Here is a 15673-nt window from a genome sequence, read left to right on the forward strand (position 1 = left end):
ATCCGCCATGCCACGAATGATATATATATTACCGGGAAAGGAATAAACGGCTACGATATGGAGGGATCCTGGCTCGTGTGAAGGAGTGAGATTGACCGTCCATTTTGATTGATAAAAGTTAAAGAGAGAAATTTGATAAAAGAAGTTAGCTATTGGGAAGCGTATAATGATCAAAGAACAAAAAAAAAATCAATAATTGAAAATTATAATAATTGATTAAAAATATTTTATTAAAAATATAAAAATTTATCAAAATATCTACAAGAGAAAAAAATTTTGAGAAAAGTTGACTTTTGTATTGCTATAGGCAGTGTTTATTTGTAGATAAAAATTTTGAGAAAAATTGACTTTTGTATTGCTATAGGCAGTGTTTATTTGTAGATAAAAATTTTGAGAAAAGTTGACTTTTGTATTGCTATAGGCATGTTTAAAAAAACGTCGAGTCAAAGGTTCGACTCGGGAATCGCCATGGACAGTTCGAATCGGCGAAAAAAACGGGAATCGTCCGGTTCTAGAGAGAACCGGACGATTCTGCACAGTGACTCGTCGATTTCACTGTACGGAATCGGCGAGTCCCGTACGGGTGTTTTTTTTTTTTTTTTTTTTTTTTTTTTTTTTTTTTTTTTTTTTTTTTTTTTTTTTTTTTTTTTTTTTTTTTTTTTGTAATCCATGATAGATTTTTTTGTAATACTTGATCAATTTTTTTGTAATCCATGATCGAATTGTTTTTTTTTTTTTTTTGTAATCTATGATCGAATTTTTTGTAATTGAAATGTTTGTTTTTTTTTCTTGTAATCCATGATCGAAATGTTTGTTTTTTCTTTTGTAATCCATGATCGAATTTTTTGTTTTTTGTTTTTTTGTAACCCATGATAGAGTTTTTTGTAATCCATGATTGAATTTTTGTAATCCATAATCGAATTGTTTTTTTCTTTTTTTGTAATCCATGATCGAATTTTTTGTTTTTTTTTGTTTTTTTTTGTTTGTTTTTTTTTGTAATCCATGATCGAATTTTATGTAATCCATAATCGAATTTTATGTAATCCATGATCGAATTTTTTGTAATCCATGATAGAATTTTTTGTAATCCATGATCGAATTTTTTTTAATCCATGATCGAAATGTTTGTTTTTTTTTCTTGTAATCCATGATCGAATTTTTGTTTTTTTTTTTTTTTTGTAACCCATGATAGAATTTTTTATAATCCATGACTGAATTTTTTGTAATCCATGATCGAATTGTTTTTTCTTTTTTTGTAATCCACGACGGAATTTTTTGTTTTTTTTTGTTTTTTTTTTTTTTGTAATCCATGATCGAATTTTATGTAATCCATGATCGAATTTTTTGTAATCCATGATCGAACTTTTTGTAATCCATGATCGAATTTTTTGTAATCCATGATCGAATTTTTTGTAATCCATGATTGAATTTTTTGTTTTTTTTTTTTTAATCCATGATCGAATTTTTTTTGTAATCCATGATAGAATTTTTCGAAAATTTGTGATTTTTTTTATTAATCCATGATCGAATTTTTTTTTGTGATCCATGATAGAATTTTTTGAAAATTTGTGATTTTTTTTTTTTTAATCCATGATTGATTTTTTTGAAAATTTGTTAATTTTTTTTTTTAATCCATATTATTCAAAGAGAAAATGAGAGAGATGATGATTCTGAGGCCACCCTATCCCAGCCATATTATTCACATATCGAGTCCCAACAGCAACAGGGTAGGGATGAGCACGACAGTGCAGGTGAGCATGAAGGATGGACAAGCTTCGGGGTTTTAGATTGGGAACACAACAAAACACTAACACTCAGGGATTTGGAATAGTCAGACGCCTGCTAATATTGATGATTCGTTTTGAGATCGAATCAATGAATTGTTAAACGAATTCAATCAATGGCACCAGCGTGACCAAGAAGAACAATAACGTCGTCTATCATTTTATTTTTAGATCATATGTTACTAATTTTATGCTTTATTGTAGTCCATGTATGTTGATATACTTATTCCATGATAATTTTATGTTTAGCCTTTGTGTGATGTAAATTAAATGCTGAATGACGGTTCATGCAGGGAAAGAACATATCAATATTCGCATATTCATTCAAAAACATGAAAATTCTTAATGGAGTACCCTCATTTCTTATTGAATTCCTCAAAAACAATATTTATAATGAATTTTAATAATTTTTTCTGATTTATTTAAACTTTATTCTGACCGATTCACCCGATTCTCGATCCGGATCGCCGATTTGCAGATCCGGATCAGTTTTTTGGATGCCCGATCCGGGTCACCGATCCATTTTTTAAACCATTGGCTATAGGGAAAAAAATTACAGTCAGAGATTGATTCAAAGGTACCCTCTAGACGGGCCTTTTGGTAAAAAAATAGGTCAAATAGACCCTGAATTATTAATATTTTTTTTTTTTTTATAGTATTCCAACTCTAGAGCATGTCTATTTTGAGGCATTTTAAATTAAATAGAGTAAAGTGTTAAATTGTTAATTTGATAAATTTCTCTTAAAAATATCCAAACTATTCTCGATTTTCTATCAAAATACTGCATATAGTTATTTAAGTAAAGTTATCCATGGCTAAGTGAGAATCAAATTACTAAAATGCCTCGAGTTGTTCAAAATCCTAAAGCGTAAACAAAAGTATTAATAAGTATTTTTTGAGAAAATGAATCAATGGGGTAGATCGTCCATCCACCAATTCCGTGCTCGAGCACCAGTTATTGATCCAAACATGTTTGAATTAGTGATTAAAAAAATGTTAAAATAAAGAAAAAAATTAAAAAAAATTGCTTATACCCTTCAACCAATCCACTTAATCACATTTATTGAATCCCCTTCATCTATGAGCTCTAATCCGTTGAGTTGCAAAGTATGGTGGAAGTGGACCCAAATGTGATGAAATAATAAAAAGGGCAAGTGAAGCTACAACTAACTAACAATAGGGTGACAATGGACCTGGATCTGACCTAGGACCCATTCGGGTCTGAGTATGGTCAAAAAATTGGACTCAGCAAGTCGGATCCCCAAACACTATTCGGGTCCAGGTTCGGTCAAGTCCGGATCCGAGCTTGAGTCCGATAATATTTTTCAGGTCTCAATATATGAAATATACTTAAATGTAGTTAAATACGTAGATATTTTAATTTTTGGATTCGATCAGCTCTTGTGGGGTTTGAGTTTGAGTTTGGTTCTGGGTTCGGGTGTGGTTCTAAGGAATTTAGGTCCGATTGGGTCTGGGTCTGAATCCAAATGCAATCGGACCCGGACCCAGACCCGAACCGACCCGTTGCCACCCCGTAACAAGTGCAGGCACAAAGGGTATGCCTTCAAAATCTTTGAATACTTCCCATTTCCTACCACTACTGGGTTTCCTTTTAAGTTGTTGCATTGTAACTTAATCTTATAAGGTGGGGGTTGGATCCAGTTTGCTCTTTTGGGGTCCTGCCTCAAGTTGAGAGTTATACCACAACATTCTATGGTAATTGAGGCCTACTCTACATATATCTAAGTCAGGTCTTATAAAGGGGGACAAAGGAGAAAATGTTCATGTCAGAGCGATAAATCTTTTCAATACTAAAATACTTTTGATTGTTAAGAATTTTTATCTGAAAAAGGAGAGTTCTGAATATGTATTAACAACATAGTTAGAGCTACTTGAGTGAAACTCTTTTTTTAAAGGGTGTGGTTTGTATAAGGTTGAGACCCGAATCAATCAAAGCAGGCACACCTTTAAATAGTTCCGAAAAGTGTTGTTTTACTAGAAAAAATCTTAGTGATGGTCTAAAAATTTATATTCATTCTAATTATAAAATTTAAGATCGAGCATATCTATAAACACTTGAGAATCTTAAAAATTGACAGTCTAAATAATACATTACAAGATGCACTACTTCTAAGACTTAAAATCTATTATTTCTCATGTCCATGCATCTTGAGGTTGAGATTATCTAATTGGGGCCTTTTTAGTATTGAAACAACCTCTTTTGGTGAATTTTGAAGTGCGCTTTAATTTTAATTATTTAGGGCTTGACCCGCATCAATAATTTGTTGATTTGACCACCTCAAATACTTTTGGAGGTGGTTTGATCCTTCTCATGATATTTTCTCTACATATTTATGGTATGTCCACCAAAATGGGGCCCGGAATATGTAAGGTCAACTAGTATTTTCACCAATTTTGGATCAAGTCTGGGTCAAATATAACCAATACATCTTTCAGACGGACTTTTGCAAAGAGACCACATTTGGATAGAACCTAGAACTTCTCTCTCTCAATTTTTATTTTTTTTGACAAATAGCAAAGTATTTATTGATAAAAGAAGTTACCCAAGAGGATTACTTCTCTCTCTCAAAATTTATAAGAGGTCAAATAAACACAAAGTTGTAGCTATAAGAATCTCATTTCACTGAAACACCTCAAAATTTTATTAAAAAATAACAAAATTACTTATATTTTGAAGTTAGAACCTTGATCATGGGCATTTTGGCAATGTTCTCCCCTTAAGTGATTAAACTAAATGATGTAAATGGCTTTGTTAGTCTTTTCCCAAACCATTTTTAAAAAAATTAAAATATCATTTCTCGTGTTTGGGATAAGAAACAAGAGGGCATTACACCATTTAACCAGGTTTTAGGGGTTCGAGCCAACTAACAAGATTGACCCGCCAGTTCAGGGTTTTATACTCATCAAAAAGAGTTTTTAATGAAAACCATATTCTAGATTGGAACTCAAGACAATCAGGGTAGTTAGATCTTAAATTACTGAAATGGCTGTGCTTTTATTCAGGTTCAACCGAGCAATTTAGGCACTTTTAACTATGTTCTTGAAGAGTCGCCTAAACAAAATTTTAAAAGTAAACACTTTACCAAATAAACCACCTCATTGATTTTTTGGGAATGAATTGACCCTTTTTTTTCTTTTTTCTTTTTTTGAGAAGATAACTAAATGATTTGACCATTTTATTGATATTCTCTCAAAATGCACCATTTATGTCCAAACACTATAAACTGCCCACCACACAAGCATGAAGTGTGCTCCATTTCAACATTACTTTTGTGTGAAACTAATGCAAAATGAGAATAATAATCATTTATGGGGGTGGTTTCTATAAGGTTGCAACTTTAAACAATCCAATTAAGGCGCACTTCTAAATTTTATCATAACATGTAATTTTGGTGTTAAAAATTCTTAGGATTATTTAAAAATATATTTTCATATCTAATTATAAAATTTTGAACTCCGAAAATGGTTAAAATCATGTAGATCTATAAACATGTGAGAATCTTGAAAATGGACGGTCTAGATAATGTGTTGCAAGATGCACTATTTTTAGGACTCAAAATCTTTTTTTTCATACATTCATACATCTCGATATCGAGATAATCAATTAAAGGGTTTTTCACTATTAAAACAACATTTTCCGATGGATTTTTGAGGTGCACATATAATTCTACATTTTAAGGTTGCAACCTTATATAAACTTTTCCCATCATTTAATTATATCACATGCATATGAAAAGGAGATTTTAAATCCAGTGGTTCTCTAATATATATATATATATATAGAGAGAGAGAGATCCACCCAAATATGCAATTTCTAGTTGGTGGGTAAAGAAAGAGATACAAGAGATGACAATTTAAAAATAATTGGGCATCTTTTTTCTCTTTTAAATAGCCAAAAGTTGAAATTTGCAAAAATATTTTGCCTTTTAGAAAAAATACATAGATGACCCAACAAAGGTACATGAACACGTTGGATTTTTTGGGTATGGATAGGAATGAAACAACAACTATTGTGATAGAACAAAAACATTTAAACATGAGTGCCAAGGCTCTTGTCCTCTTTCATTTAATTGAATAATATCTTTTGATGAGAGAGAAAGGGCTAGATAGAGAGAAGGGGGAAGAGAGGGAAAAAACAGGGTGGGCATAATACATGCAATAAATTCTAATCTTTGACTCTCACTTTTGAGCCACTCCTTGTTTCAAAATTTAAAATTTTAATTGAGAGAGTCATAAATTAATTAAAGTTGAAAGAGGAAGAAATGTCAAATACTCTTCAAGATAATGTGGAGACAAATGCATCTATGCCAAAAGTCTGTTATTCTGCAAATATCATAAAATTAAACTGGAGCATGAGATGTTCCTTGCATTGGTGAAATATTGATAAATTCACAGGCAAATTGAGATGAAGATTTGGTATATATTTGTAAATAATAAATTTAGCAGATTATATAATACAGCAAAAGTTCATATAAGGTTGCAACTTTTTATTATTGAAGTAAGGTACACCTCCAATGTTGGAGAGCCCTACAACTGATCATCTCAACCTCGAGGCATATGGATACGAAGAGAAAAAAAATTTCAAATATAAAAAACAGGAAAGTTTTATATGCTTCCCCTATAGCATAAAACTTATGTACTTCCCATTATCCAACCATTGAACGGAGGGCTAAGATTGCCCCAATCACAATGTAACATCTCTACACTATTTTTTTTAAAAAAAAATTTCTATAAATTATTTTGACATTAAATTTTGGACTTTCAATCCTTCTATTAAACTCGCACTAGCGAAAAATATATAAAAAAAATATTTTCAATAAAATAAAATCACCAAATACCCCTGAAAGTTTCAAGGGGTATTTTGATCATTATATTTTATAGAAAAATTATTTTTAATATTTTTTATAGGTGCGCCCTAATGAAAAGATGACACGTACCAAATTTCATATCTTTATAATTTGTATAAAAAAACTAAAAAAAAAATATTTTGAGATGTCGGATCTAAGATCAAACAATGAGTAGCTCTCTTGATCAAAATTGGATGGCTAGATGGTAGGAGAAGTATAAAACCCTTTTTTAAAAAAATATTGCATCTTGTAACAAGTTATCTAGACAATCTATATTTAAGATTTTCAAGTGTTTTTATAACCTTTTCTATTTTTCAAATTGTAGATTTCATAACTAGAGATAAAAATAAGTCCTCAAGCCATCTCAAGCCATCATACCGATACCATAACCACGGCTCCAAGCAAATTTTAGAACCACGCCTCACTTTTACAAAGAGCGTGCCGTACACAAACCTCGCCAATCGTTATATAAATCATTATCAATGTTTAATATAAGTCCTAATTCTTACATAAATCATTATTAATGTTTGTTTATTTAACTAATATTCGTAAGGGATGTATACTATGAAACCATCTACATTTGTTATAAACAAGTCATGATTATTCCTAGTCATCAGATGTCAAGATGGATGGCTCAGATTATCACAAGGTTTGAGAAAAAAAAATTGAATTTTGAACCTAAGAGTAATTGTGATTTTTTTTTTTTTTTTTGCGTGAGTCAGTAAGGAGAGGGCCCCTACTTTTGATAGGAATTGAGCCCGAACAAAACATTGTAAATCGCCAAACGCTAACCAATTAAGCACGGGCTGTTAAAAATAGTTTTCCGAGTGTTCACAAATCCATTAGATCCATTCCATTTTTAGAGTTTCAAATCACGGGGCAGAAATATATTTCCAATTCATCATAGAGGTTTTCAGAACCAGAAATCCATTTTCTGGTGGGGTTTTGAGGTATTCTGCTACACTTTTATGGTGAAGATGTAGCATTAAAACAAATCATACACAATTTCCTAATAACAATAAAATATAAACCAAGAAAAGTGGGATAAGCATATTCTATACCAAGAACAAAATACTCATCCACTCCAACAATATCCAATAAGGAAAATTTATCAAAATACGCATCAACTGCTTAACATTTTACCCATATCTTTTGATTGAATTTCAAAATACCCATCTAAGAGTGACAACAGGTCAGGTATGGGTCGGGTTCTACTGGACCCGACCCAAAATTTCACTTGTGGACCCGAACCCGAACCCGACAGGTCCAAAAAGATCCTACCCGGACCCGTACCCGAGAGGCTTATTTGGACCCAAGACTCGGACCCGTATCCGGCAAATTGGCGATGACCCCTGCTTTGGTTTTACAAAAAAAAAAAAAAGGGCATAGAGAAAAATCACAGGATCCGTTCTCTCTCTAGCCGTATTGATTAGGCAATACCTCACATATTTGCTTGTATCCATGTGTTTATTCAGAGTCTTTTTGCAATACAATCACCATTAAAGAACAAGAAAACAGCCTTCAGAAGCTCGAAAACCCTTGAGTTGCAGATTATAGCCAGGCTCTGCTCTCCAAGAGAGCCCACTTTCACCCACATCACAGGGAATAAAACTGAGAGAGCCCCACTGTAAAAGACCAACCTTTCACAGTGAAATAGCCAACAAAGAGAAGGAATAGGAAGGCACTGATGGATCTGGGGGAGCTTAGAGAGAGAGGGGGTGAAATTCGTCACCGCCATCAAAACCCCCGTCTCTCTAAAGCTCACCCAATACACTGTAATGTATTAATAAATAAAACTACGGGTAGTCACAGTTACTATTTACTTTTATACAAGGTAGTCACAGTTACTATTGACTGTTAGATGTGAAATTGGATGGGTGCATTTATTTTATTAACCAAGCTCAATATTCAAAAGAATTTTTCTCGAACTTTGTAAAACACCCAAGCTATTAGATTTCACATCGGATGGTTACAAGTAATTGTGACTTCTTCGTACCAATGGTAAATGGACTCATTATATACAAAGAAAAAAAACCATCGAGTTTCCCATAGCTTCAAGATAAAAATTTTAAGGAGAAAAGGGCAACCCAAATAATAACAAACTAAATACAAGTAAAGACAGAAAAAGGAAACGCAAGACCAGACTGCCTCCAATAGCAACTCACTGCAAAATCCGGAGTTCTCCATAGCTTCAAGATAAAAATTTTAAGGAGAAATAGGCACCCCAAATGAAAGGAAAAGCAAAACCAGACTGCCTCCAATAGGAATTCACTTCACCAAATCCAGCAAACAAGACATTACAAACATACCAATAACCATAGCACCCTAACATTCAATAGAATACAAAACTGGTAGAGAGAGATACTGGGTCCTTTTAACCCCTCAGTACCTCATTGTACATGTAAAAAACATACAATAGATACACACACATTATTTTAAATATGCATGTATATGAACTACGCCACACTTTGCAATAGACCAAATCAAAATGAACCTAAGACTTCTAAATAGTTAAGCCGAATGTGTCCACAAAAATTGCAATGACCTTATGCCTACACTAAAACAAAAAAAAAAAAATTTTTTTTTTTTTTTTTTTTTGGAGAACCATGATATATGCTTTTTCAGCATGATGACCCCACAGATATCTCTATCAATCTCCCAGTTGATATGAGAGGGTAATTGGGTCCTTTCAGAGATCAAAGACTGACCTCCATTGTTGCCTTTTTCCCCTCATAAATTAGAGCAGCCGCCATAGCACGTTTTCTTCTCTCTCTACAGTGAAGCCTAGCACTGAACTCCATTGATGGATTTTTTGTTTCTTCCCTTAGAGTGAAGCTTCGACATGATGGTGCTCAAGGTTTCGTAGCACGATCCTTGCAAATACCTTGGCTTCAATGGGAGCACTGGCCGCTGCTGCTGCTGCTGCTGCTCGGAGGACGCGCGCTGCCCCTGCCTTCTGCAACAGGCTCGCATGGTGTAGTGCATGCCGCCCACCAGGAATGGTAAACTGAGAGAGAGAGAGAGCTTAAGTCAACATCCAAAATGTAAAAGAACGACATATCTGGCAAAGAAAAAGAAGGAAATTCAGTAGGAAAAAGATATCAGATGTGAGGCTTTTCATGGGGTATTTTTATCCACAGCTCCTATGACCAAAGAACTACTACCTTCTTCGATTCCTATTTCAGTTAGCTACAAGGGATGCAGACTACATCAGACACATTAATAACATTATTTCAAATAATTTATCGATCAAATATCTTGCACACATTATATGATTGATGTGGTTAGGTTATGTTCATCTACATATAATTAGGAAAATCTGGAACAGATAGTAGCCTTATCACCATCTAAATAAGCATTTGTTGGGATTAAAATAATTTGACATGCACATAAGCACACACGCACGCTACAGGCAGGCACAATGCACGATCCTTAGCTTAGAAAACAGATGATTTTTAAAATATTTCATTTATATGACTTTTTTATATATTTTCTTTAATCGCTAAGTCAATAATCAAATGTAGTATTTATTTAATTCATCTATTTCTTAAATTCCAACTATTTTTCAGTTCCTTTCTAACATAGTTTGATAGGATCGTGCTACAAAAACCTTGACAACCACCATGTGGAAGCTAGAAAATAAGTATTTGCTAGGATTGTGCAAAAAATCTAGAGCACCACAATGTCTAGAATTCCTCCACACACGAACACATGTGCATGCACGCATGCATGATATATGCATATATATATATATATATATATATATATATATATATATATATATATATATATATATGTGCGTGTGTGTATGCATGTCTGTATGTATAGATACGGATAGATAGAGAGACAGGGAGAAGAAAGAAAACAATGATGGTACAAGTAGGTGGGGTCGAACATACCTGCAGAAGAGCAAAGGCAGCGCATGACCTCAAAATAGACGAAGTGTTACGGAGCATACTAACGAACCTCCCAATCTCTGCCCCACTGAAAATAATAATACACAAAAAAGAATTAGTATTCTTATGTGAAAAAGATTTGGAGTAAATGCCAGAAAACTCAGAGATATCAAAAGCAATTGCTGCACACAAAAATCATGATTGTAAAGAAGCCAAGGTCCAGAGGCTTATGGCAAGGTGATCCCACTGCCCTTTTTATTCCCTATAGTTGCTGAAACTTTTGCCAAAATGCTTGCGAGAGTGTATGGGGCATATTTAGTTATAGGCTTTAAGACTTCAAAAAGAGGATCAACAGTGGCTCATCTGCAGTATGCAGATGATACATCTTTTGTGATGCAAGTGAGAGGGATACGAACTTATGGTTGTTTCTGAGGTATTTCTAGACGCTATCCGGAATACAGATTCATCGTCATCACTAGAGCTTTATCCCAATTATTTGAGGTCGGCTATACAATTTTCGTCATTCTGCTCTAATAAGGGTTATACCGTCAATAAGGCCATAAGTCCTCATATCTTTTCTCACTAATTCCATCCATATCCAGAATACGGGTTAATATGTCAAAGATCAAGGCTAGTGGGTGTCTCCATACCTAGAGAAAAGATGATGAAGCTTGCTAGGCATGTTAGGTATGGGATCCATCAGCTACCTGGCAAGTACTTAGAGTTGTCTTATGGCCCATTTGGATCCTAGAATTTGCATGTCCAGTACAATCCAGAAGAACAGGTTTGGCTTCATTTTTGACACCCATATCTTGGATATTCCAATTCAAAAATAAAAGCTAGAATTGGCATATCCATGATAGGCCAATCCAAAGGAAATCATTGGAAGGTGCGCTGCAGGGAGCGTTAAACCCTTCTCTCCTCCTTAATCACCTAGAGAGAGTGAAGTTAGAGCTAGAAAGAGCATGATTAGAGTGAGAGCAAAATGACAGAGAGAGATGGGTTAGAGAGACAAAATTTAGCACAAGGGCATAATTAGATAAGAGTTAGAGAGAGAAAGGGCATGATTAGAGAATGAGTTAGAGAGAGAAGAGGGTTAGACCGAAAGGACATGATTAAATAATGAGTTAGAGAGAAGAGCGTTAGACAGAGAAAGGACATGATTAAAGAATGAGTTAGAGAGAGAAGAGGGTTAGACAGAGAAAAGACAAGGTTAAAAAGAGAAAAGAACTCAACAGAGAAAGGGCACAACAAAGAGAGAGTTAGAGAGAGAAAGAGGTTAAGAGACAAAAGAGTTACAGAGAGATTGGAAGAACAGATTGATTTGGATTCGTGGGAAGGACATGGTGATTTGAGCTGGTGGGAGGGACACATTGATTAGGGCTCCTAATCAAAATGGATAATTCATGGTAAAACCTGTGTACCAAAATTCAGTGGGGAGGACGTATTGATTTAGGCTCCTATAGAATTGCAGCAATTCTTCTTCAGGCCTGGTGGGGAGGCCATATTGATTTGGGCTCCCAATTGAAATGGAGAATTCTTGGTAAAATCCAGGTACCAGCTCCTTATTCAGAGAGACAAAATTCAGTGGTTGATTGGGTGTGCCAACTCCCCATGTGCTAGCATGGACTTTATTGGATTAGATAAGGCTTTAACCATTCATCATGATGCAAAGAGGGATGGCTCTCCTAATATGTGTATCCTGTGCAAAGAGGAGGCAGAAAGTGTGGATCATTTATTTCTCCCATGCCCTGTTGCTATACAAGTACGGGGAATTATGCTTCGCTCGTTTCATCTTGTGTGGGTGAAACCAAGTAAACAAAGTATATACTTCAAGATTTAACCCAAGACTACCAAAGAGAGGAACTATATTTTCTAGAGGCCATCTATTTCCAAGATCTGGTGGGTAAATGCTTTCGTGACAAAAGCTGTGAGATACAGAGATTGGAAGAACAGAACATGTCAGCAGCCACAGAATTGGCACCTTTGGGAAAAGAATTTTCAGGACACTCCTTGAAAACCATTAGGTGGAATGGCACGTTGGGGAAAAAAATTCAGAGGCACTTAATCGTAGACCTGAAAACTGTTTGGTGGAATTTATTGAAATACAAATGCAGACACCAGTCATGATTGAAGGAAACTCTCAAAATGTCATCTGTTGGGGGAATGACCATGCAAGATGCACAGGGAGGCTCGATATTGTGTTTCAACACATGAAGAATTTACAACTGAAAAGATGAAAGCATTGCTCAATCACACTTGGAGGGAAGCTAACATGAAGGCAGATGCATGGGTCTGGGAGTGTCCAAACAGAATTAATAGATTCTTTTCTGTTTAACAAGATTCTACGTTTGCAATATTGTTTTTTTTTTTTTTTTGAGAAAGTTGACTATTTGTATTGATAGAATATAGAAGGTACAAAATCTTGAGCAGGAAACAGTTAGGCCTTCCCCAATAACTGGGTGGCCTTTACAAACCCCTAAGCGGGCCAGAAAATAAACATAAAAATTGAAATCCTAAGCTAGACTATAGGCCCCTGAGAGGGGTTGAGGCTAGCTCCCTCCCTAGCTAGCGTATCCGCCTCTGCGTTAGATTATCTATAGGTATATAACCAGGACATATTGATAGAGGAACAAACATAATGAATCTCTGCAAAGATATCAAAATATTGTTTGTTAGGGAAAATATCAAAAAGGGGTTAAAACCCCTTGTAATATCACCAAAGGGGTTAAAAGAATAAAACTTGCACTTAAAGGTGTGCTTTTAAGTATCTATGTCAATTAGATACTTCCTAAAAATAAATTTCAAAAAATTCCCAAATTGCCCTTATTCGGCATTGGAACAATAAGGGATATTTGTGTAATTTTACCCCCCCAATGAGTAGCAAATTCATTATTTTATTAGAATTAGGTGGCTCAAGGAAAGTTACTGTTTTACCCTTCTTTGTTATGTTTTAGAAACATGGAACACAATTACTTTCTTTAAAAATACAAGTTTTGTTTTCCTAATACGGAACTTTCAATGGTAATCAGGTCCTTTCGCTCAATCTACTTGCCCGATAGAAAAGATCATTTTAGCCCTAGTTGTTCCGCTTTAAGAAAGTAGAACAAAAGTTTGCATAGGAAAAAATTTAATTCCGTCTTCCTAAAGTTGAACAACTATGACAAAATGGTCATTTTGCTCGGGTAACTAAATTGAGAAAAAAGACCTAATTGGCCCTAAAAGTTCAGTATTAAGAAAATAGAACTTGTATTTTTAAAAAAATAAACTATGTTCCATGTTTTCAAAACAGAACAAAGAGGGGTAATTTTCCTTGAGTTTCTAATTAAATAATGAAGTTTCCCCTCATTTGGGGGTAAAATTACTGAAATATCCTTCATTGTTCGGCTTTTCCAAAGCAGAACAAGGGCAATTTGGGAATTTTTTAATTTATTTTGAGGAATTCAAGAATTTTTCGAGGCGACAAATGCGTGACACAGACACTCTTTAACAAGATAACAGCCCCAGTCATTTTTTGGGGCACCAACCACGAGATTCAAGGGCCTCCCCTCAACATTCCTTCATAAATGGCAAACCTTACTCAGCACCTGCTCTCCAGCCATCTCCCGTGCTCCTCATTGGACCCCACCTCCCCTGGGTCAAACCAAGCTAAATTTCGAAGGGTGCTCTCACGGCAACCCCAGCCCGGCAGGAGTCAGCAGTATCTTCAGGGGCCACAATAGTCTCACTCTGGCTTCCTTTTCCAGCCGCATTGGCCACGGCGACTCCCAATTTGCTGAGCCCATGGCCGTTCTATCCAGCCGCAAGCTCTTCAATTCTTCTTGGGGTCAATCCCTGATTATTGAATCCCAAAACATCATTCCTAGGCCTCCGGCTCCTCACCTTGCCTCTAGCACCGATTTATGAATAATTTACTCATATTTGCAGGGATATGGTTGTCTCATGGAAGCATACCTGGCGGGAATCCAACGCCTTGGCAAACACCCTTGATAAGGACGGAGCTCACAACAGCACTACCTGATTTTTTGAGACATCGTCTTCTGTTACCCTGTATTTTTATTTATATTTTCTGGGTCAACTTATAAAATGTAACCCCAGTTTTTGTGTAACCCCATTTTTTTGTAATATTTAACCCCTTTAATGATATTACAACGTGTTTCAACCCTTTTTTTGATACTTTACCCCCCCCTTCCTTTTTTTGTACGAGTCTCCTGTGTATGGGCTTAATTTTCTCACGAGTAGGAGAACTAGATGTGTATCCATTTTGTATAATGAAATATGTCTAACAATAAAAAAGAAAATGAATGATGAATTTCTAAGACCCAATCAGTTACAATCGGCTGCCTGCTAATGAATCAAGAGGACTTCAATTAATTAATTGAAGAAATGAAACTGACTCGGGGACCCCTATTTATTCTGATAAGTCAGGGATACTTCCACAGGCTTAAATGGCAGTGTCTTACCTGCATCTAAGATGGCCTGCTTCTTGTATGCGTGCCGCTTCCCCTACTTGTGCCAAGGAAGCAGGGGCAGAGGATGTCGCCGCTGCTGAGAAGGTTTGCGGGTCTGAAAATGTCCGAACAAATGCTTCAATGTGTTTGAGTGCAACTTTTCTAGCCACCTCTAAGCTTGCACTCTTTGAAGCTCCATCTGAGGATGAACCTATCAATGCAATTTCATCCATTCTGTACAACAAAACACTGAGTATCAAATCAGTGCAAACAATTTTGGACAATTGATACATTAATGAAATTTAGCCGACCCCAAATAGTTCGGATAAGGCTCTGATGATGATGATGATGCATTAATGAAATTATACCACTGTTGGTAATAAACTGATAAATGGAGAGTATGGGATCAGTGTTCACAAAAAAAATACATGCCAAAAATGAATTAAGGGGAAAGTACACCATGATATAATGGAGTATTGGCATAAGGTAATCCAGCATCCAACGCCCATTCATGATGATGGACTGAGGAGATTGATTGTACATGAGTGAATGTCAAGGCAGGGCCCACTCTAGGCAATCTCCATCGTCCATCACGAACGGGTAGGGGAAGCCCTTTGGAGCATGGTATGCCATACTCCACTGGATTATGGTATGCCAGTATGCATTGCCAAGTA

General features: G+C 35.3%; 1 protein-coding gene across 4 annotated transcripts in view; it reads right to left on the minus strand.

The window, feature by feature from the left end:
• Positions 1 to 8904: 8904 nt before the first annotated feature.
• LOC18428254 (protein ARABIDILLO 1) overlaps positions 8905 to 15673 on the minus strand; it is a 28591-nt gene continuing 21822 nt past the window's right edge. For 2 of the 4 annotated variants that reach the window (XM_006837290.4, XM_088856182.1), the window contains exons 11-13: positions 15012 to 15233; positions 10552 to 10636; positions 8905 to 9659 (exon numbers count right to left, since the gene is read on the minus strand). In XM_006837290.4, the coding sequence (XP_006837353.1) occupies positions 9477 to 9659; positions 10552 to 10636; positions 15012 to 15233 (490 nt within the window). In that variant the 3' untranslated portion in view covers positions 8905 to 9476. Of the gene's footprint in view, positions 9660 to 10551; positions 10637 to 15011; positions 15249 to 15673 lie in introns of all 4 variants that reach the window. The other 2 variants (XM_088856180.1, XM_088856181.1) reach the window with 1 other exon arrangement.

Source organism: Amborella trichopoda, chromosome 13 (genome assembly GCF_054954075.1).
Source record: "Amborella trichopoda isolate Santa Cruz 75 chromosome 13, AtrichopodaSantaCruz75HAP2 v2.0, whole genome shotgun sequence".
Classification (NCBI taxonomy): domain Eukaryota; kingdom Viridiplantae; phylum Streptophyta; class Magnoliopsida; order Amborellales; family Amborellaceae; genus Amborella; species Amborella trichopoda.